General features: G+C 47.4%; 1 protein-coding gene across 1 annotated transcript in view; it reads left to right on the plus strand.

The window, feature by feature from the left end:
- Positions 1-23,141, plus strand: part of SLC30A3 (solute carrier family 30 member 3) — a 182,296-nt gene that overhangs the window by 134,887 nt on the left and 24,268 nt on the right. The window contains exons 4-6 of the mRNA XM_063914925.1: positions 8,263-8,416; positions 15,449-15,659; positions 20,819-20,924. Of these exons, the coding sequence (XP_063770995.1) occupies positions 8,263-8,416; positions 15,449-15,659; positions 20,819-20,924 (471 nt within the window). The remainder of the gene's footprint in view (positions 1-8,262; positions 8,417-15,448; positions 15,660-20,818; positions 20,925-23,141) is intronic.

Raw genomic sequence — 23,141 nt, forward strand, 5'->3', positions numbered from 1 at the left:
TGTAATGGGAACATGGTCTGCTTGTGTAGTGTCTGTATATAGTATATACACTGTAATGGGAACATGGTCTGCTCACGTAGTGTCTGTATATAGTATATACACTGTAATGGGAACATGGTCTGCTCATGTAGTGTCTGTATATAGTATATACACTGTAATGGGAACATGCGTCTGCTCATGTAGTGTCTGTATATAGTATATACACTGTAATGGGAACATGCGTCTGCTCATGTAGTGTCTGTATATAGTATATACACTGTAATGGGAACATGGTCTGCTCATGTAGTGTCTGTATATAGTATATACACTGTAATGGGAACATGCGTCTGCTCATGTAGTGTCTGTATATAGTATATACACTGTAATGGGAACATGTGTCTGCTCATGTAGTGTCTGTATATAGTATATACACTGTAATGGGAACATGCGTCTGCTCATGTAGTGTCTGTATATAGTATATACACTGTAATGGGAACATGGTCTGCTCATGTAGTGTCTGTATATAGTATACACACTGTAATGGGAACATACGTCTGCTCATGTAGTGTCTGTATATAGTATATACACTGTAATGGGAACATGGTCTGCTCATGTAGTGTCTGTATATAGTATATACACTGTAATGGGAACATGGTCTGCTCATGTAGTGTCTGTATATAGTATATACACTGTAATGGGAACATGCGTCTGCTCATGTAGTGTCTGTATATAGTATATACACTGTAATGGGAACATGCGTCTGCTCATGTAGTGTCTGTATATAGTATATACACTGTAATGGGAACATGGTCTGCTCATGTAGTGTCTGTATATAGTATATACACTGTAATGGGAACATGCGTCTGCTCATGTAGTGTCTGTATATAGTATATACACTGTAATGGGAACATGCGTCTGCTCATGTAGTGTCTGTATATAGTATATACACTGTAATGGGAACATGCGTCTGCTCATGTAGTGTCTGTATATAGTATATACACTGTAATGGGAACATGCGTCTGCTCATGTAGTGTCTGTATATAGTATATACACTGTAATGGGAACATGGTCTGCTCATGTAGTGTCTGTATATAGTATATACACTGTAATGGGAACATTATCTGCTCATGTAGTGTCTGTATATAGTATATACACTGTAATGGGAACATGGTCTGCTCATGTAGTGTCTGTATATAGTATATACACTGTAATGGGAACATGGTCTGCTCATGTAGTGTCTGTATATAGTATATACACTGTAATGGGAACATGGTCTGCTCATGTAGTGTCTGTATATAGTATATACACTGTAATGGGAACATGGTCTGCTCATGTAGTGTCTGTATATAGTATATACACTGTAATGGGAACATGGTCTGCTCATGTAGTGTCTGTATATAGTATATACACTGTAATGGGAACATGGTCTGCTCATGTAGTGTCTGTATATAGTATATACACTGTAATGGGAACATGGTCTGCTCATGTAGTGTCTGTATATAGTATATACACTGTAATGGGAACATGGTCTGCTCATGTAGTGTCTGTATATAGTATACACACTGTAATGGGAACATGCGTCTGCTCATGGATTGTCTGTATATAGTATATACACTGTAATGGGAACATGCGTCTGCTCATGTAGTGTCTGTATATAGTATATATACACTGTAATGGGAACATGGTCTGCTCATGTAGTGTCTGTATATAGTATATATACACTGTAATGGGAACATGGTCTGCTCATGTAGTGTCTGTATATAGTATATACACTGTAATGGGAACATGCGTCTGCTTGTGTAGTGTCTGTATATAGTATATACACTGTAATGGGAACATGGTCTGCTCATGTAGTGTCTGTATATAGTATATACACTGTAATGGGAACATGCGTCTGCTCATGTAGTGTCTGTATATAGTATATACACTGTAATGGGAACATGGTCTGCTCATGTAGTGTCTGTATATAGTATATACACTGTAATGGGAACATGGTCTGCTCATGTAGTGTCTGTATATAGTATATACACTGTAATGGGAACATGGTCTGCTCATGTAGTGTCTGTATATAGTATATACACTGTAATGGGAACATGGTCTGCTCATGTAGTGTCTGTATATAGTATATACACTGTAATGGGAACATGCGTCTGCTCGTGTAGTGTCTGTATATAGTATATACACTGTAATGGGAACATGGTCTGCTCATGTAGTGTCTGTATATAGTATATACACTGTAATGGGAACATGCGGCTGCTCATGTAGTGTCTGTATATAGTATATACACTGTAATGGGAACATGCGGCTGCTCATGTAGTGTCTGTATATAGTATATACACTGTAATGGGAACATGCGGCTGCTCATGTAGTGTCTGTATATAGTATATACACTGTAATGGGAACATGGTCTGCTCATGTAGTGTCTGTATATAGTATATACACTGTAATGGGAACATGCGTCTGCTCATGTAGTGTCTGTATATAGTATATATACACTGTAATGGGAACATGGTCTGCTCATGTAGTGTCTGTATATAGTATATATACACTGTAATGGGAACATGGTCTGCTCATGTAGTGTCTGTATATAGTATATACACTGTAATGGGAACATGCGTCTGCTTGTGTAGTGTCTGTATATAGTATATACACTGTAATGGGAACATGGTCTGCTCATGTAGTGTCTGTATATAGTATATACACTGTAATGGGAACATGCGTCTGCTCATGTAGTGTCTGTATATAGTATATACACTGTAATGGGAACATGGTCTGCTCATGTAGTGTCTGTATATAATAATAATAATAATAATAATAATAATTTTATTTATATAGCGCTCTTTCTCCAATAGGACTCAAGGCGCTTAACAGATACACAGCATAATATAGTACAGAAAAATAATGAAGTACATTTTTCATAAAATACAGAAGCATGAAGATACTAAAAGAGACACTATGGAAATGCTTGAGTAAACAGGAAAGTCTTGAGTCTACTTTTGAAGGATTCTATAGTTGGGGCCTCTCGCACTGTGCTGGGAAGTGAGTTCCATAGAGTCGGAGCCGCATGACTAAAAGCTCGACCCCCAGATGAATTACGGTAGATTCTAGGTACTGCTAAAAGTCCTTCATCTACAGATCGCAGTAATCGAGTGGGGCAGTATGGGATCAGAAGCTGTTTCAGGTACCTTGGGCCTTGGTCATGTAATGCTTTGAAACTCAGTAAGCCAATCTTGAAGAGGATTCGCCATCTTACAGGCAGCCAGTGAAGGGAGTAGAGGATGGGTGTTATGTGGCTGGAACGGGGCTGGTTGGTTAACAGCCTGGCAGCTGTGTTTTGCACCAGCTGTAAGCGTTGCAATTCTTTTGCTGGTAGACCAAGGTAGAGGGCATTACAGTAGTCTAATCGAGATGATACAAATGCATGTATGACTTTTGGCATATCATCTGAGGGAATTAGGTGCTTGATTCTGGCTATGTTCCTCAGGTGAAAGAATGAGGATTTGATTGTGGCTGATATCTGATGTTTAAGTGTCAAGCCATCATCCAGGACAACGCCAAGATTCCGCACATGATCACTGGTCTGTAATTCTGAAACCCCGAGTGTAAGTCCAGTTGGTTGGCTATGCTGCAGTCTTGTCCTTTGATGTTGCGGTCGTATTATAAGGACCTCTGTTTTATCCGGGTTCAGTCGCAGCCAACTGGCGCTCATCCACTCCTGTAGATCAGCTAGACAGCCATTCAGGGTTGCTACTGGGTTATCAGTGCCCGGAGCAAAGGACAAGTACAGTTGTGTATCATCTGCATAGCAGTGGTAGACCAGGCCATGGCGCCTGATTATTTCGCCCAATGGGAGCATGTATACTGCAAAAAGCATGGGGGATAGTATAGAACCTTGTGGGACACCACATGGCAATGGCACTGGTGGTGATGAGTATAATCCAGATGATACTCTCTGTGACCTGCCTGTGAGAAATGATTTGAACCAGTTTAGGACTGTGCCATCCAGACCACAGAAGTGTATCAGTCGCTCAATCAGAAGCCCGTGGTCCACGGTATCAAATGCTGCCGAGAGATCCAGAAGGATTAATATTGAACAGTCACCTCTGTCTTTTGCCATCAGAAGATCATTTAACACACACACCAGGGCTGTTTCAGTGCTATGTCTTCTCCTGAATCCTGATTGAAATGGATCATAAATATCATGGGTTGTCAGGCGAGTTTCCAGTTGATTTGCAACCACTTTCTCAATAACCTTTCCTAGGAAAGGAAGGTTTGATACCGGTCTGTAGTTGGACATGCAGTCGGGATCTAAATTAGGTTTTTTAAGAAGTGGTCTAACAATTGCTTCCTTTAGGGGTCCAGGAAAAATGCCTGTCTGCAAAGAGCATTGAACAATTTTTGCAAAGACAGGACCGATTATATCCGTACAACCTATTAGAAGCTTGGTTGAGGCTGGGTCCAGGCCACAGGTGGTGGGACGCAAAATCCGAGCAATTTCAGCAGTGTCCTTTACATCCACTGGGTCAAAGCTGGTCCATGAAGGCAGGTAGCTTATATTGGCAGGCTTTGTAGTTTGGCTCTCCTTTGATGGCACTGTGGATATTCCAGCCCGGATGGTGGATATTTTATCTGCAAAGAAGTTTGCAAACTCGTTGCATCTTGCTTGGGAAAGGGTCTCATCAGTCTGCAGGCATGCTGGCTTGCAAAGCATCTCCACTGTGCGGAAAAGTTGAGCTGGCCTATTGTTTGCTGCTGTGATCTCATTTGACAGGAACTGTGATTTCTTGCGAGTGATTGTCGATTGATATTCTTCGTTATGCTTTATTAGTTTTATTTTGTCATCCACTAGGTTAGTCTTCCTCCATCGTCTTTCCAGTCTACGCCCCCTTTTCTTGAGCTCACTAACACTGTTGTCGTACCATGGAGCTTGACGATGTGGTTTACGAGGTCTTATACGCACAGGGGCGATAATATCAATTGCAGCCTTAACATCCCTATTATAATAACGGACTAGGGAACAGGGATCTTCACAGGCACCCAGTATAGCAGAGAGATCCATATTTGCTGCAAGAGCCTGGGGAGTCATACCCCTCCTTGGACGGTACCTGGTCAACTCCACGGGCAGAGATCTTATTTGAGGGGTTGCAACTGAGAACCAGAGGGAGTAGTGGTCTGACCAGATGACTGGGTTTATTTTTAGGTCAGTGACTTCTAATCCAATCTGAAAGACAAGATCAAGAGTGTGACCACTTTTATGTGTGGCAGAGGGAATTATCTGTGTGAAGCCCAGACCATTCATTGTGCACAGGAGGTCTTGGCCAAGGCGTGAGAGCTCATCATCCACCCATGCATTGAAATCCCCGAGGATGAGCCATCTTTGATGTTCCAGAACCAGGCCAGCAACAGTGTCTGCAATTTCTTGTAGAAATATCTTTCCATCTCCAGGTGGCCGGTAGATGAGAAGTACTCTGAAACCTAATCCTGTCGAACTCTGGGCAGCAATGCACTCAAATGAGCGAGTAATTTCAATAGGGTGGACCCTAAGTTTAAGTTCTTTTTTGAAGCAGATAGCCACCCCGCCACCCCTGCGGTCCAGTCTTGGGTTGTGGATGACAGAGTAGTTTGTTGGTACCGCAGCCTCCAATATAGGTGCTGCATTTTCGTCTAGCCAGGTCTCTGTAATACAGGCTAGATCTGCAGATTCAATAAGGTCAGCAATTGTTGCAGTCTTGTTTCTTATAGATCTGGCATTACAAAGGACTGACCTGATTGGGCATACCAGAGGGCCTTCAGTTTTCTTTATGTTAAGTGCAGGAGCTCTGGGTATGGGGGTCACAAAGCGAGAGTTGACAGTTCTGTCCTTCCAAACATAGGGCCGTCTTTTGGGTATTACTTCTATTTGATTGTTCTTTGTGTATGGGGGTGAGCAGGTGGGCAAAGGACGTAGATGGTTACCGGGGGAAATAAGTTTCCTGCCTGCTCGCTTCCCACGAATGCGCCTGTGTTTTCTTTTTAAAATGCCAAGGGATTGGAGAATAGAAGCCTGTGATGGTGTGATAGGAACTGCAGAACGTGGTGGGCGGAGTGAAAGAATGAAGCTGGAGCAATATGTATACATTTGGTCATCAATGACAGATTACTATGAGTTTGAGCTGCATATGATGATGAGAGAGGGAGAGAAAGCAGTGTTTTTTTGTTTTTGTTTTTTTTTCTTCCTTTTTGTGTTTTGTTTTCCCCCAATCGGTATTTGATCCAAAATTCTAATGGGTTTATGAACAAAGTTATTGCTATAACCTATTGGGTATATTTGAAGCAAGTGATAAATAAAATAGCTGCTGATTTAATCAATTATCCTAGCATAGGCAGACTTTTGGGAAGGTGTTAGAAGCCAATTCCTACTGTGTAGGTGTGAAAAATCTCAGTGTGAGAGGCCTTTGAAGTAGGTTCCTTGTGTGTGGGGGGAAGTGATAACATGTCCTGGGAAATGGATCCTGAGTTGAAACAGTGAGCCTTCAGCAATTCAGAGCCTGAATATACTGATATTAGTAGATTAATGCAATAAGTCAGTTATTAGTTGCTCAGAGAACAGAGGTGGATGATGTCTAAGTGAGGGGCTAGATGTAGCCAAAGATAGGTTGTAATCCACAGTACCTTATCTGGGCAATGTCCAATGCAGAGTGCAGCAGCTGCTAAACTGAAGGATTTCTCAGTGGAGGTTTGCAGAGGATTCAGTCCAGGATTCAATCCAGTGTGTATCTCAGCGCAGGAATGCAATCCGTTGGTTTTGATGAGATGCCCGCGTAGAGTAGTACAAGTTAAAGGTAAGTCCTTGGATATTTATGATGATTCATAGGTCAGTTGTGGTGAATTTAAGCTGTTTTATGGAGATGATCAGGAGCATACAAAAGGTGAGGCAGCCATCTTGGGCGCCCCTCCTCCCTTAGTATATAGTATATACACTGTAATGGGAACATGGTCTGCTCATGTAGTGTCTGTATATAGTATACACACTGTAATGGGAACATGGTCTGCTTGTGTAGTGTCTGTATATAGTATATACACTGTAATGGGAACATGCGTCTGCTCATGTAGTGTCTGTATATAGTATATACACTGTAATGGGAACATGGTCTGCTCATGTAGTGTCTGTATATAGTATATACACTGTAATGGGAACATGGTCTGCTCATGTAGTGTCTGTATATAGTATATACACTGTAATGGGAACATGGTCTGCTCATGTAGTGTCTGTATATAGTATATACACTGTAATGGGTACATGGTCTGCTTGTGTAGTGTCTGTATATAGTATACACTATGTGTGTCTGTAGTACACATGCTGCTCAGGGTGCTCTAGAACATTGTCATATGAAGAATGAGTCTACGTGTCAGTAGATGTATGGCCACACACTGTAATGGGAACATGCGTCTGCTCATGTAGTGTCTGTATATAGTATATACACTGTGTGTGTCTGTACTACACATACTGCTCAGGGTGCTCTAGAACATTGTCATATGAAGAATGAGTCTACGTGTCAGTAGATGTATGGCCACACACTGTAATGGGAACATGCGTCTGCTCATGTAGTGTCTGTATATAGTATATACACTGTAATGGGAACATGGTCTGCTCATGTAGTGTCTGTATATAGTATACACACTGTAATGGGAACATGGTCTGCTTGTGTAGTGTCTGTATATAGTATATACACTGTAATGGGAACATGCGTCTGCTCATGTAGTGTCTGTATATAGTATATACACTGTAATGGGAACATGGTCTGCTCATGTAGTGTCTGTATATAGTATACACACTGTAATGGGAACATGGTCTGCTTGTGTAGTGTCTGTATATAGTATATACACTGTAATGGGAACATGCGTCTGCTCATGTAGTGTCTGTATATAGTATATACACTGTAATGGGAACATGGTCTGCTCATGTAGTGTCTGTATATAGTATATACACTGTAATGGGAACATGGTCTGCTCATGTAGTGTCTGTATATAGTATATACACTGTAATGGGAACATGGTCTGCTCATGTAGTGTCTGTATATAGTATATACACTGTAATGGGAACATGGTCTGCTCATGTAGTGTCTGTATATAGTATATACACTGTGTGTGTCTGTAGTACACATATTGCTTAGGGCGCTCTAGAACATTGTCATATGAAGGATGAGTCTACGTGTCAGTAGATGTATAGCAGGTTGTGGCTGCGTTCCGTCAGTTTGGGGCAGTTTTTGGGGTCTGACTGGTTTCTGCTCATATCACTTGTAGAGATCCTGGGAGCTCTGGCTTCCGTCCTCTCCATCTGGATTGTAACTGGTATTCTGCTCTACCTGGCCACCGCTCGGATCATCAACAACGACTATGACATCGATGGGCATGTTATGCTGATCACATCCGGCTGCGCCGTTCTGGTCAACGTCATGTGAGTAGAGAAAGGTGTTTACCCCCAGTCCACACTTCACTCCTGTATGAGTGTACATGTCCAGTCACTGAGACAACGCTACCCTCAGCTACCAGGACAGAGTCCAGTGATGGAGCACACAGAGGAACATGGACCTACTGTAGATGTAAGACTGACACCTTCTAGTATCAGACAGAGAGCTTACACTTACCTCTAACATAATCATAATCATGTGTATATATAGATTAGAGGGTGACTTGCCGTTATATATCATAGACCCCACCTTCTCTACCCAGGGTTACCTGCCCCCAAACTGACCACCCATCCATAATGTATGGACTGCTGCTAATGTGACCACAAAGGCTAACAGCAATAGTATAAACATTACAGCAAACCCATATATAGCCATTGTATTTCCAGGACAGACATTACAATAAATAAAGCATTATAGTGTCTGGATGGTTCTGCTCTGGTGGTAGAGTGACCGGATAGTTCTACTCTGGGTGTAGAGTGACAGGATGGTTCTGCTCTAGTGGTAGAGTGACCGGATAGTTCTACTCTGGGTGTAGAGTGACCGAATGGTACTGCTCTGGGTGTAGAGTGACAGGATGGTTCTGCTCTGGTGGTAGAGCGACCTGATGGTTCTGCTCTGGTGGTAGAGTGACGGAATGGTACTGCTCTGGGTGTAGAGTGACCGGATAGTTCTACTCTGGGTGTAGAGTGACAGGATGGTTCTACTCTGGTGGTAGAGTGACCTGATGGTTCTGCTCTGGTGGTAGAGTAACCGAATGGTACTGCTCTGGTGGTAGAGTGACTGGATAGTTCTACTCTGGGTGTAGAGTGACCGAATGGTACTGCTCTGGTGGTAGAGTGACTGGATAGTTCTACTCTGGGTGTAGAGTGACAGGATGGTTCTACTCTGGTGGTAGAGTGACCGAATGGTTCTGCTCTGGTGGTAGAGTGACCGAATGGTACTGCTCTGGTGGTAGAGTGACTGAATGGTACTGCTCTGGTGGTAGAGTGACGGAATGGTACTGCTCTGGTGGTAGAGTGACTGATAGTTCTACTCTGGTGGTAGAGTGACCTGATGGTTCTGCTCTGGTGGTAGAGTAACCGAATGGTACTGCTCTGGTGGTAGAGTGACTGGATAGTTCTACTCTGGGTGTAGAGTGACCGAATGGTACTGCTCTGGTGGTAGAGTGACTGGATAGTTCTACTCTGGGTGTAGAGTGACAGGATGGTTCTACTCTGGTGGTAGAGTGACCGAATGGTTCTGCTCTGGTGGTAGAGTGACCGAATGGTACTGCTCTGGTGGTAGAGTGACCGAATGGTACTGCTCTGGTGGTAGAGTGACGGAATGGTACTGCTCTGGTGGTAGAGTGACTGGATAGTTCTACTCTGGGTGTAGAGTGACCGAATGGTACTGCTCTGGTGGTAGAGTGACTGGATAGTTCTACTCTGGGTGTAGAGTGACAGGATGGTTCTACTCTGGTGGTAGAGTGACCGAATGGTTCTGCTCTGGTGGTAGAGTGACCGAATGGTACTGCTCTGGTGGTAGAGTGACTGAATGGTACTGCTCTGGTGGTAGAGTGACGGAATGGTACTGCTCTGGTGGTAGAGTGACTGAATAGTTCTACTCTGGGTGTAGAGTGACAGGATGGTTCTACTCTGGTGGTAGAGTGACCGAATGGTTCTGCTCTGGTGGTAGAGTGACCGAATGGTACTGCTCTGGTGGTAGAGTGACCGAATGGTACTGCTCTGGTGGTAGAGTGACGGAATGGTACTGCTCTGGTGGTAGAGTGACTGGATAGTTCTACTCTGGGTGTAGAGTGACCAGATGGTTCTACTCTGGTGGTAGAGCAACCTGATGGTTCTGCTCTGGTGCTAGAGTGACTGGGTGGTTCTACTGGTGGTAGAGTGAGTGGATGGTTTTACTCTGACATTACAGTGACCAGATGGATCTACTCTGGTGGTAGTTACCGGATGGTTCTGCTCTGGTGGTAGAGTGACTGGATGGTTATTTTCTGGTGATAGAATGACCGGATGGTTCTGCTCTGTTGGTAGAGTGACCGGATGGTTCTACTCTGGTGGTACAGTGACCAGATGGTTCTGCTCTGGTGCTAGAGTCACCAGGTTGTTCTACTCTGGTAGTAGAGTGACCAGGTGGTTCTACTTCTGGCAGTAGAGTGACCAGGTGGTTCTACTTCTGGCAGTAGAGTGACCGGGTGGTTCTACTGGTGGTAGAGTGAGTGGATGGTTTTACTCTGGCATTACAGTGACCAGGTGGTTTAACTGTGGTGGTAGAGTGACCAGATGGTTCTCATCTGGTGGTAAAGGGAGTGTAGGGTTTTACTCTAGCTTTATAGTGACCATTGGTTCTACTCTGATGGTAGAATGACCAGATGGTTCAACTCTGGTGGTTCACTGATCAGATGGCTCCTCCTCGGTAGCAGAATGGCCAGATGGTATTGTTCTGGTGGTAAAGTGAATGGATGATTTTACTTTGGCATTGCAGTGACTGGGTGGTTTTACTTCTGTGGTAGTATGTGTGGATGGTTTTACTTTGGTATTACAGTGATCAGGTAGTTCTACACTGGTGGTAGAGTAAGTGGATGGCTCTACTCTGGCATTACAGTGACCGGGTAGTTGTTATCTGGTGGTAAAGTGAGTTGATGGTTCTACTCTTGTGGTAGAGTGAGTGGATGGTACTTCTCCAGTGGTAGAGTGAGTGGATGGTTCTACTCTAATTGTCAAGTGCGCAGATGATTATATTCTTGTGGTACAGTTGAGTCTATGGTGAGAATAAGTCTGATCTTGGATAGATTGTGAAAGTGAAAGCTGGAGGATGAAGAGATAAAATAAAAGTGGAAGGTTAAGGACGGGGAGGAGTCAAGGATGACACCTAGGCAGTGGACTTGGGGGAATGGAGAGAGGATAGTACTGTATTAACAGCAAATAGAGAGGGAGAGCAAATAGAGAGGGAGAGAGAGAAGGAACCATGAAGGGGGAGGGGGTGAGTGGTTTAGACATGTTAAGTTTAAGAAAGTGTTGAGATATAATAAAAGAGAAGGAAGATAAAAAGCTGGAGATGCAAGAGAGGGTGGTAATGGAGAGTTCAGGGTAGGAAAATTATATGTAAAATTAGAGTTAGGTATGTCGGCATACTGTATAAGTAGTAATGGAGAATGAAGGACCTGATGTGACCACCATGGGAGGAGAGAGTGTGGAGAGTGAAGAAAAGGTGATCAAGAGCAGAGCTTTGTGGAACACCAGCAGGAAGAACAAGAGAGTGAAGGTAGAGTTGGAAGTAGAGAGAGAAGGAACAAAATGTTAGAGGACTGCTTTCAAAATAGAGAAAGGGCTTGACAGAGGAGAGGTTGATCATGTCACAAATCGGCTACCTAGACCCTCTTTCTACTTCCAGCGAGGCCAATTTATTAGCTGGTATGTGTCTGCTGGCCAGTCATCTCAGGATTCCCCTGTTGCTTTGGTCCGGTGTGGCAAGCCCGCCACCATCTTGCCCGAGTTCAGCTGAGACTGTTACAGCCATTCACAGAAATTGCACATGACTCCAATGTCCAATCCTGTGTAAGAGATCCCTATTTAAACTGCTCTCTGTCACCTGCTCATTGCCAGTACACCTAATCTTCTAGGTACTTCTAGTCCGTGCACCAGAAGCAATTTTCTGTTCCTGAGCTTCCTGCATATGTTCCAGTTGCTCTCTGGAGTTTTTCAGTGTGCTCCTATTTCTGCTACTGATTCAGCTTGTCCTCAGCGCTCTCCTTTCTGCAGCAAGGAATCATCATCTGTGCTCCCAGCACTCATCCTGTACACCAGTGTGCTGTCTGCCTACCTGCAGTATTACCAGCGCTTCCAGCTACGGTCTGTTATGCTACAGCCTCCTGTCCGCAGTCTCCAATACTATATACCTGTGTACAGAGCTGCTACCATTGACTGTCACCTGTTCTACAGCTGCCATTGTAGACACATGTTCATAGTGTGTTAAACTGTTGGGTTACAGTAGATCAGGGCTGGCCAAACCAGTCCTCGAGATCTACCAACAGTTCACATTTTCCAGACCACCTAGTTTATGCACAGGTGTAGTCATTACTAATTAAGATGTGCTGCATTCATTCCTGACAATTCTACAGATCTCCAGGAGGCCTGGAAAACATGAACTGTTGGTAGATCTCGAGGACCGGTTTGGCCAGCCCTGCAGTAGATGAACACATTGCACAACTAACAATAACTTTTTGTTTTGTTGGACTTTGAGCAACGCGATTGACTTGCTTCATCCTAGTTTTGTTCTATTCTCCTGTGTCTAGTCAAGGGTGATACTGAATAAGAAGTGTCATCCACCCTCCTAATCTCACTCTCTCCAGTATAAACCAGTCCTGGCCTGTGGCCCCAGAGCAGGGTACAATACAAACGAGGAATCTTACATATCAACTGAGAGAGAGTAAATGGGTGAGCACTGTCGGAGAACATGTTAAAAGACTGGGGGGTAATTCAGACCTGATCGCAGCAGCAAATTTGTTAGCAGTTGGCCAAAACCATGGGGTCATTCCGAGTTGATCGCTCGCTAGCTAGTTTTAGCAGCCGTGCAAACGCTATGCCGCCGCCCACTGGGGAGGGTATTTTAGCTTAGCAGAAGTGCGAACGCATGTGCAGCCGAGCTCTGCAAAAACAGTTTGTGCAGTCTCTGAGTAGCTCTGAACCTACTCAGCGCTTGCGATCACTTCAGCCTATTCCTGTCCGGATTTGACGTCATACACCCGCCCAGCGAACGCCCAGGCACGCCTGTGTTTTTTCAGACACCCCTGCGTTTTTGCAAACACTCCCTGAAAACGGTCAGTTGACACCCAGAAATGCCCCCTTCCTGTCAATCTTCTTGCGGCTGTCAGTGCGACTGAAAACTTAGCTAGAACCTGTGCACAACCACAAAGGGCTTTGTACCCGTACGTCACGCGTGCGCATTGTGGTGCACACGCATGCGCAGAAATGCCGATTTTTAGCCTGATCGCTGCGCTGCGAAAAACGGAAGCTAGTGATCAACTCGGAATGATCCCCCATGTGCAGTGCAGGTGTGGCAGGTGTAACATGTGCAGAGAGAGTTAGATTTGGGTGGGTTATATTGTTTCTGTGCAGTGTAAATACTGGCTGCTTTATTTTTACACTGCAATTTAGATTTCAGTTTGAACACACCCCATCCAAATCACACTCTCTCTGCACATGTTACATCTGCCCCACCTGCAGTGCACATGGGGGGTCATTCAGACACTAGTCTTTTTCGCTGCGCTGCGATCAGGTCAGAACTGCGCATGTGTATGCACCGCAATGCGCAGGCACGTTGCATGGATACAAAGCGGATCATTGCTGTGCGATGGATTTTACGGAGAATCCATTCGCACAGCCGTTCGCAAGGAGACTGACAGGAAGAAGGTGTTTGTGGGTGGTAACTGACCATTTTCTAGGAGTGGTTGGAAAAACGCAGGCGTGTCCAAGCGTTTGCAGGGCGGGTGTCTGACGTCAATTCCGGGACCGGAAAGGCTGAAGTGATCGCAGCGGCTAAGTAAGTTCTGGGCAACTCAAAAACTGCACAAATATTTTTTAGTACCGCCCGGCTGCACATGCGATCGCACACTTACACAGCTAAAATACACTCCCCTATGGGCGGCGACTATCTGCTCGCAGCGCTGCAAAACCCCTAGCGAGCGATCAGGTCTGAATTAGGGCCATGGTTTTGCTCAACTGATAACAGATTTGCTGCTGCGATCAACTCTGAATTACCCCCTGGGAGCACAGAGGAATCAGGAAAGTGGGGGGAGGAGGATGACAAGAAAGTAAGGACTTTGAAGACAGTTGTGGGAGATAATGAGAAAAGAGTGACGGCGCGCAGCCTCCCCAAAAACCATCCCGGCCCGCCACCATTTTCCCGGCGCTGCCCCCGCAATGCCAAAACTCCGCCCCCACAACGCCCTCGCCTGTCAGTCATATTGCGCGGGGACGCGGCCGCAATGTGTATGGCCGCACAGCTGTTGTGCGGCCGATGAGCATGAGCAGTTTGCCACCACCAGCAAACTGCTGCGGGCCGCTATTGCACCCGAGTTTGAATGTCCTGAGCATCTTTAACTGGAAATAGCGCAGTTGGGAGAAATAAGTGAGTCATTGGAGGAGGAAAAAAGAGTGAATTCAGGGAGGAGGTGACAGTTGTGCCTGGTGAGGGTGACGGTTGTGCCTGGTGAGGGTGACGGGTTTGTCTGGTGAGTGTGTCTGGTGAGGGTGACGGTTGTGTCTGGTGAGGGTGAAGGGTTTGTCTGGTGAGTGTGTCTGGTGAGGGTGACGGTTGTGTCTGGTGAGGGTGACGGTTGTGCCTGGTGAGGGTGACGGTTGTGTCTGGTGAGGGTGACGGTTGTGCCTGGTGAGGGTAGTTTTGTTAGAGGTGGTGTTGGAATGAGAGGGAGATGAAGGTGTGGTCAGAGATGGAGTGGAGGAGACATCAATATGACAAGAATATGAGTGTGAGATGATCAGTGGTGATAGTGAGGTCACCCAGTGTGTAGTAGAAAGCTGGAGAACCTGATTAAAAGGTCATGGAGGTCTGAGAAGGGACTAAGGGGTGGGAGATGACTTAATAATGAGGAGTGACAGATCTTCAGGCACATGTATATGATTTAAGTTTGCAGATGTGTAAGATGCATGTAGACAGAATGCAGAAGTGGAAACACAGACACGGTGTGTGCACATGAATCATGTCGCTCATTTCCAAACCCTCAACTCCAAATCATAAGATTGTATAGAAGTGACTGTGTGGAGGGATCTCACCACAGGGCCATAGATTAATGTTGGGAAGAAGGATTCACGGTAGCCAGAAGCCATATGGAGTCCAACATTGATGTCTCTTATTAGCATTGGGCAACACACACATTGTAGAGTTTTATAGTGTGTGACATAGGCCGTCTCTGTCTGGATTGGGCTGTCTCAGTCATACTATAGGTGGGAGACAGGCTGTAACTCTGACTGTGACACTGCTTCTGCTTTCCTTTATGTTAGCATGGCCTACATCCTCCACCAATCCACCACCTTCCATGGGCACTCTCACAGCTTGGGGTATGAGAAGATTGGAGATAGTCCGACTGGTGGTCTCTCTCTGCAGCTGGGACCCCACTGCAACACAAGTGTCCGGGCAGCGTTCATCCACGTGATTGGGGACCTTTTGCAGAGCTTTGGTGTTATGGTGGCCGCCATTGTAATTTACTTCAAGGTGAGGGCAAACAGCGGCGACCTTTGGTGGGAGAGAATTGTTCAATGTTTCAATTGTTTCTTTTTATGAAGTGGTGTGGCCATCAATCCCGGAATGTGGCCACATCTCTCTCTGGCCCGCAGTTTGTTTCTGGGTTTCTCTGCATTGTGCCAACTCGTGGAGGGGTGGCTGACTTGTAAGTGCCTGATGGCAAACAAGGGACCTCAAGCAGCCTGTACTCTTCCAGTAGAGACTGGAGTACTGAGGCAAAAGAGGAAGATACATAAGAGGAGGATGGGAAACTGGGGCCAAACCAGATAAGGATACGGGAGAGGTGTATGGGGAACTGGGGTCAAACCGTAGGAGAATATGGGGGAGGAGTATGGGGAACTCGGGCCAAACCAGATGAGAATATGGCAGAGAAGGTTGGGGAACTGGGGCCAAATCAGAGGAGGATGTGGGAGAGGAGGATGGGAAACTGGGCAAAACCAGAGGAGGATACGGGAGAGGAGGATGGGGAACTGGGGCAAAACCAGAGGAGTATATAGGAGAGGAGGATGGGGAACTGGGGCAAAACCAGAGGAGTATATAGGAGAGGAAGAGGGGGAATTGGGGCCAAACCAGGAGAGGATACAGAAGAGGACGATGGGTAACTGAGGCCAAACCAAAGGGGGACACAGGAAAGGAGGATGGGAAACTGGTGCCAAACCAGACAATGATATGGGAGAGGATGATGGGCAACTGGGGCCAAACCAGAGGAGTATATAGGAGAGTATGATGGGGAACTGCGGCCAAACCTGAGGAGGATATAGGAGAGGAGGATGGGGAACTGGGGCAAAACCAGAGGAGTATATAGGAGAGGAGGATGGGGAACTGGGGCAAAACCAGAGGAGTATATAGGAGAGGAAGAGGGGGAATTGGGGCCAAACCGGGAGAGGATACAGAAGAGGACGATGGGTAACTGAGGCCAAACCAAAGGGGGACACAGGAAAGGAGGATGGGAAACTGGTGCCAAACCAGACAATGATATGGGAGAGGATGATGGGCAACTGGGGCCAAACCAGAGGAGTATATAGGAGAGTATGATGGGGAACTGCGGCCAAACCAGAGGAGGATGTAGGAGAGGAGAATGGAGAACTGGGGCCAAACCAGAGGAGGATGTAGGAGAGGAGAATGGAGAACTGGGGCCAAACCAGAGGAGGATGTAGGAGAGGAGAATGGAGAACTGGGGCCAAACCAGAGGAGGATGTAGGAGAGGAGAATGGAGAACTGGGGCCAAGCCATACAAGGATACAGGAGAGGAAGATGGGGAACTGCGGCCAAACCAGAGGAGGATATAGGAGAGGAGGATGGGAAACTGGGGCCAAACCAGAGGAGGATGTAGGAGAGGAGAATGGAGAACTGGGGCCAAACCAGAGGAGGATGTAGGAGAGGAGAATGGAGAACTGGGGCCAAACCAGAGGAGGATGTAGGAGAGGAGAATGGAGAACTGGGGCAAACCAGAGGAGGATACGGGAGAGGAAGAGGGGGAACTGGGGCCAAACCAGAGGAGGATAAGGGAGAGGAGGATGGGGAATTGGGGCCAAACCAGAGGTAGCTATTGGAGAGGAGGATGGGTAATTGGGGCCAAACCAGAGGAGGATACAGGAGAGGACGATGGGTAACTGAGGCCAAACCAAAGAGGGACACAGGAAAGGAGGATGGGAAACTGGTGCCAAACCAGACAAGGATATGGGAGAGGATGATGGAGAACTGGGGTCAAACCAGAAGAAGATATGGGAGAGGAGGATGGGCAACTGGGGCCAAACCAGAGGAGTACATAGGAGAGGATGATGGGGAAGTGGGGCCAAACCAGAGGAGGATATAGGAGAGGAGGATGGTAAACTGCGGCCAAACCAGAGGAGGATGTAGGAGAGGAGAATGGAGAACTGGGGCCAAGCCATACAAGGATACAGGAGAGGAAGATGGGGAACTGAGGCCAAACCAGAGGAGGATATAGGAGAGGAGGATGGTAAACTGAGGCCAAACCAAAGGAGGATATAGGAGAGGATGATGGGGAACTGGGGCCAAACCAGAGGAGGATAAGGGAGAGGAGAATGGAGAACTGGGGCCAAACCAGAGGAGGATGTAGGAGAGGAGAATGGAGAACTGGGGCCAAACCAGAGGAGGATGTGGGAGAGGAGGATGGGAAACTGGGGCAAAACCAGAGGAGGATACGGGAGAGGAGGATGGGGAACTGGGGCCAAGCCAGAGGAGGATAAGGGAGAGGAGGATGGGGAACTGGGGCAAAACCAGAGGAGTATATAGGAGAGGAGGATGGGGAACTGGGGCAAAACCAGAGGAGTATATAGGAGAGGAAGAGGGGGAAATGGGGCCAAACCAGGAGAGGATACAGAAGAGGACGATGGGTAACTGAGGCCAAACCAAAGGGGGACACAGGAAAGGAGGATGGGAAACTGGTGCCAAACCAGACAATGATATGGGAGAGGATGATGGGCAACTGGGGCCAAACCAGAGGAGTATATAGGATGGATGATGGAGAACTGGGGCCAAACCAGAGGAGGATGTAGGAGAGGAGAATGGAGAACTGGGGCCAACCAGAGGAGGATGTAGGAGAGGAGAATGGAGAACTGGGGCCAAACCAGAGGAGGATGTAGGACAGGAGAATGGAGAACTGGGGCCAAACCAGAGGAGGATACGGGAGAGGAAGAGGGGGAACTGGGGCCAAACCAGAGGAGGATAAGGGAGAGGAGGATGGGGAACTGGGGCCAAACCAGAGGAGGATAAGGGAGAGGAGAATGGAGAACTGGGGCCAAACCAGAGGAGGATGTAGGAGAGGAGAATGGAGAACTGGGGCCAAGCCATACAAGGATACAGGAGAGGAAGATGGGGAACTGCGGCCAAACCAGAGGAGGATATAGGAGAGGAGGATGGGAAACTGCGGCCAAACCAGAGGAGGATGTAGGAGAGGAGAATGGAGAACTGGGGCCAAACCAGAGGAGGATGTAGGAGAGGAGAATGGAGAACTGGGGCCAAACCAGAGGAGGATGTAGGAGAGGAGAATGGAGAACTGGGGCCAAGCCATACAAGGATACAGGAGAGGAAGATGGGGAACTGCGGCCAAACCAGAGGAGGATATAGGAGAGGAGGATGGGAAACTGCGGCCAAACCAGAGGAGGATGTAGGAGAGGAGAATGGAGAACTGGGGCCAAACCAGAGGAGGATGTAGGAGAGGAGAATGGAGAACTGGGGCCAAGCCATACAAGGATACAGGAGAGGAAGATGGGGAACTGCGGCCAAACCAGAGGAGGATATAGGAGAGGAGGATGGGAAACTGCGGCCAAACCAGAGGAGGATGTAGGAGAGGAGAATGGAGAACTGGGGCCAAACCAGAGGAGGATGTAGGAGAGGAGAATGGAGAACTGGGGCCAAACCAGAGGAGGATGTAGGAGAGGAGAATGGAGAACTGGGGCCAAGCCATACAAGGATACAGGAGAGGAAGATGGGGAACTGCGGCCAAACCAGAGGAGGATATAGGAGAGGAGGATGGGAAACTGCGGCCAAACCAGAGGAGGATGTAGGAGAGGAGAATGGAGAACTGGGGCCAAACCAGAGGAGAATGTAGGAGAGGAGAATGGAGAACTGGGGCCAAACCAGAGGAGGATGTAGGACAGGAGAATGGAGAACTGGGGCCAAACCAGAGGAGGATACGGGAGAGGAAGAGGGGGAACTGGGGCCAAACCAGAGGAGGATAAGGGAGAGAAGGATGGGGAACTGGGGCCAAACCAGAGGAGGATAAGGGAGAGGAGAATGGAGAACTGGGGCCAAACCAGAGGAGGATGTAGGAGAGGAGAATGGAGAACTGGGGCCAAGCCATACAAGGATACAGGAGAGGAAGATGGGGAACTGCGGCCAAACCAGAGGAGGATATAGGAGAGGAGGATGGGAAACTGCGGCCAAACCAGAGGAGGATGTAGGAGAGGAGAATGGAGAACTGGGGCCAAACCAGAGGAGGATGTAGGAGAGGAGAATGGAGAACTGGGGCCAAACCAGAGGAGGATGTAGGAGAGGAGAATGGAGAACTGGGGCCAAACCAGAGGAGGATACGGGAGAGGAAGAGGGGGAACTGGGGCCAAACCAGAGGAGGATAAGGGAGAGGAGTATGGGGAACTGGGGCCAAACCAGAGAAAGATACAGCAGAGGAGGATGGGTAATTGGGGCCAAACCAGAGGAGGATACAGGAGAGGACGATGGGTAACTGAGGCCAAACCAAAGAGGGACACAGGAAAGGAGGATGGGAAACTGGTGCCAAACCAGACAAGGATATGGGAGAGGATGATGGAGAACTGGGGTCAAACCAGAAGAAGATATGGGAGAGGAGGATGGGCAACTGGGGCCAAACCAGAGGAGTACATAGGAGAGGATGATGGGGAACTGGGGCCAAACCAGAGGAGGATATAGGAGAGAAGGATGGGAAATTGCGGCCAAACCAGAGGAGGATGTAGGAGAGGAGAATGGAGAACTGGGGCCAAGCCATACAAGGATACAGGAGAGGAAGATGGGGAACTGAGGCCAAACCAGAGGAGGATATAGGAGAGGAGGATGGTAAACTGCGGCCAAACCAGAGGAGGATGTAGGAGAGGAGAATGGAGAACTGCGGCCAAACCAGAGGAGGATATAGGAGAGGAGGATGCGGAACTAGGGCCAAACCAGAGGAGGATAAGGTAGAGAAGGATGGGGAACTGGGGCCAAACCAGAGAAAGATACAGCAGAGGAGGATGGGTAATTGGGGCCAAACCAGAGGAGGATACAGGAGAGGATGATGGGGAACTGGGGCCAAACCAGAGGAGTATATAGGAGAGGATGATGGGGAACTGGGGCCAAACCAGAGGAGGATATAGGAGAGGAGGATGGGAAACTGCGGCCAAACCAGAGGAGGATGTAGGTGAGGAGAATGGAGAACTGGGGCCAAACCATACACGGATACAGGAGAGGAAGATGGGGAACTGAGGCCAAACCAGAGGAGGATATAGCAGGCGAGGATGGGGAACTGCGGCCAAACCAGAGGAGGATATAGGAGAGTAGGATTACGTAATGATTTGTCGCCCGTGTGTCATTTATTCAGCAGGGTGAAAATAAAACAAGATAACGGTAGATTATTTCCCTATTCTTTCTTCCAGCCAGAATACAAGATAGCGGACCCTGTGTGTACCTTCCTCTTCTCCATCTTTGTATTGGGAACCACTGCCACCATCTTACGTGATGTCTTCTGGGTGCTGATGGAAGGTAAGGATGACATAGGGGAAGTATTGGCTCCCGCATGCTGCTGACACAATAATGTTGGGGAGGGAGTAGATATATGGGAATGTGTTACAGAGAATGATGGCGGTTGGAAGGGTGAACACGCTGATAACAGGGCATCGAGTGTGGAACGAGGAGTCCTCAGGTGATGGGGAAGTGATGGGGTGGCTGCACGGGAGGGTGGCTTTGTGAGGAAGAGCAGACACGATGGAGAAGGTAACTGTTATACCTGGTCACCTGCAATGTAGGTCTGGACAATACAAGCATGTCCTTTGCTGCGCACTATGCGGGTAACACAGTGTTTTGCACAGAATTCAGTCGCCGTTGCGCTCACACTTTGTGCGTGAAAGTGAATTTGCATATTTCTGAACACAATCTCATATATTACTGATATTAAGGCTAATTCAAACACCGTATGGGAAATGTACACACACTGCACGTAGATAGGTATAATGTGTGCTAGGGCAGCCGCTCTAAGGGGGCATGGGGATACAATATTCAGCTGGTCTTGTCACATTCCTGCACCACTTTGTGTCCTGGCAAGTTGTAGGGACTGTCCTCATTATCCAACCCAAGCTGCTGGGACAATCCAGTAAGTCTTTCCCTGGTCCAGTGGGGATTGGGGGAGGGGGGGCGGAGGGGGGATGTAATCAGCAGTTCACAGTTCCTAAGTTCTCTACCACTGTCCCAAGTCTGCTAGATCCCCACATCAATGGTTCCTATATCGAAGACACCCCCTCCCCAAGTATTGACTGAACCTTCTTCTGTCCATACTGGGCCAATGTTCTGCTGACACTGAAAGCTGCTTAAAGTACCATTAGCAGACTACATTGGGTGAGATACTTTGCCGGGTTGTCTGATTCCTGGTTTCCACAGCCAGCAGCAGTCACCTGTACAAATGGACCTAAAGTCCTCAGCCACCAGTTATGGTCAGTCATTGTTTCCTCTGTGGCAAGTTGCCATCCCCTACCTCAGTAGCTACCCATCTTTGAGCTGTACCAGCTAGGTGCTGTCATTCTACCACTAGATGTGTTGGTCGCCCTCTGTCTCTTCTTCCACCATCTTCCTATCATCCCAATTGATTCATGGGTATAACCATCATCAGGTCTCCTGACATTACATTGTTGATTTTGCTGTGCTTTAGTCATTGATCCGGTGGAACTAAACTGGGGTCAAACGAGGGTAATAGAGCCCCCATGTCCCGGGAGCCTTGCAGGTTCTGGCCATTAACTTTGACAAGCTCTAGGTGACCCTACATATATGCCGGAGTAGTCTTCCCAAGTGCCGCTACTACCTCTACCTGATAAACTACTTCCTTCATCTCTGGTGCAACAGGATAGTAGTACCCCTCCCCACCCTTAACTGGTGCTTCTTGGCACACCGCTCCTTGGAGTAGCCCTCTTCCTTGGGGACAGTGCCACTGATAGTGCCCCAGTTGATTACAGTTGTGACACTTCGGGTCAGAAAATGCTGGACCATGAGATCTGGGGCACTGGGGTGTGCAGTTGGAGTATACAGTGTAGCTAGTGGTGCATCCCATTCAGGTGGGGCCTTTAGGCAGTTGTCCCCTCTCCTCTGCTAGTTCCCCTCTATCGAGAAGAGTCCCCACATCTTGACATGATTCAGAACTTAATACAGTAAGATTTGGGGGTGACGCATATCGAGCCACCACTCCCTGAATCTCCTGGTTGTCTCTTCCTTGCTCTGGACTCAGAGCATGGTATACCTCCTGAGCTCTGCCCACCAGGCTCGGGACCACTGTGATCATGGACTAAAACAGATGAAGGTGCATGTTGATGTTCATGGCCATTTCCACAAAGCATGGTACATCATAATATCCCAGTCTCGGCACCTGTCTTCCTTCTGATGCCGATACCGTTGCTGGTACCACAACCGATCTACCCAACACTGCTTCCAATGTTGTTATCCTCTCATGGGCAGCAGATCCTGGTTCTAGTATGTTGAAGCAAATCTGCAGCTGTTCATTGTCGCTGACGGTTATTGCAGCTTACGGAGTGGACATCACCCGGGTTCCATAGCTAGTACTTTCTGACGTGTCCTGAACCGCATCCTCCTCTTCATGCTGGTGCTCCAAATCCCATTGAGCAAGTTTTCCCTGGTATCCGCGGAGTTGAATACATTTTTGCATGCCTGATAAATTTCCTGCAGCGCGCCCTTCACGATGCTTTTGTACTTTGGTAC

This window comes from Pseudophryne corroboree, chromosome 4, assembly GCF_028390025.1.
Source record: "Pseudophryne corroboree isolate aPseCor3 chromosome 4, aPseCor3.hap2, whole genome shotgun sequence".
NCBI classification, from domain to species: domain Eukaryota; kingdom Metazoa; phylum Chordata; class Amphibia; order Anura; family Myobatrachidae; genus Pseudophryne; species Pseudophryne corroboree.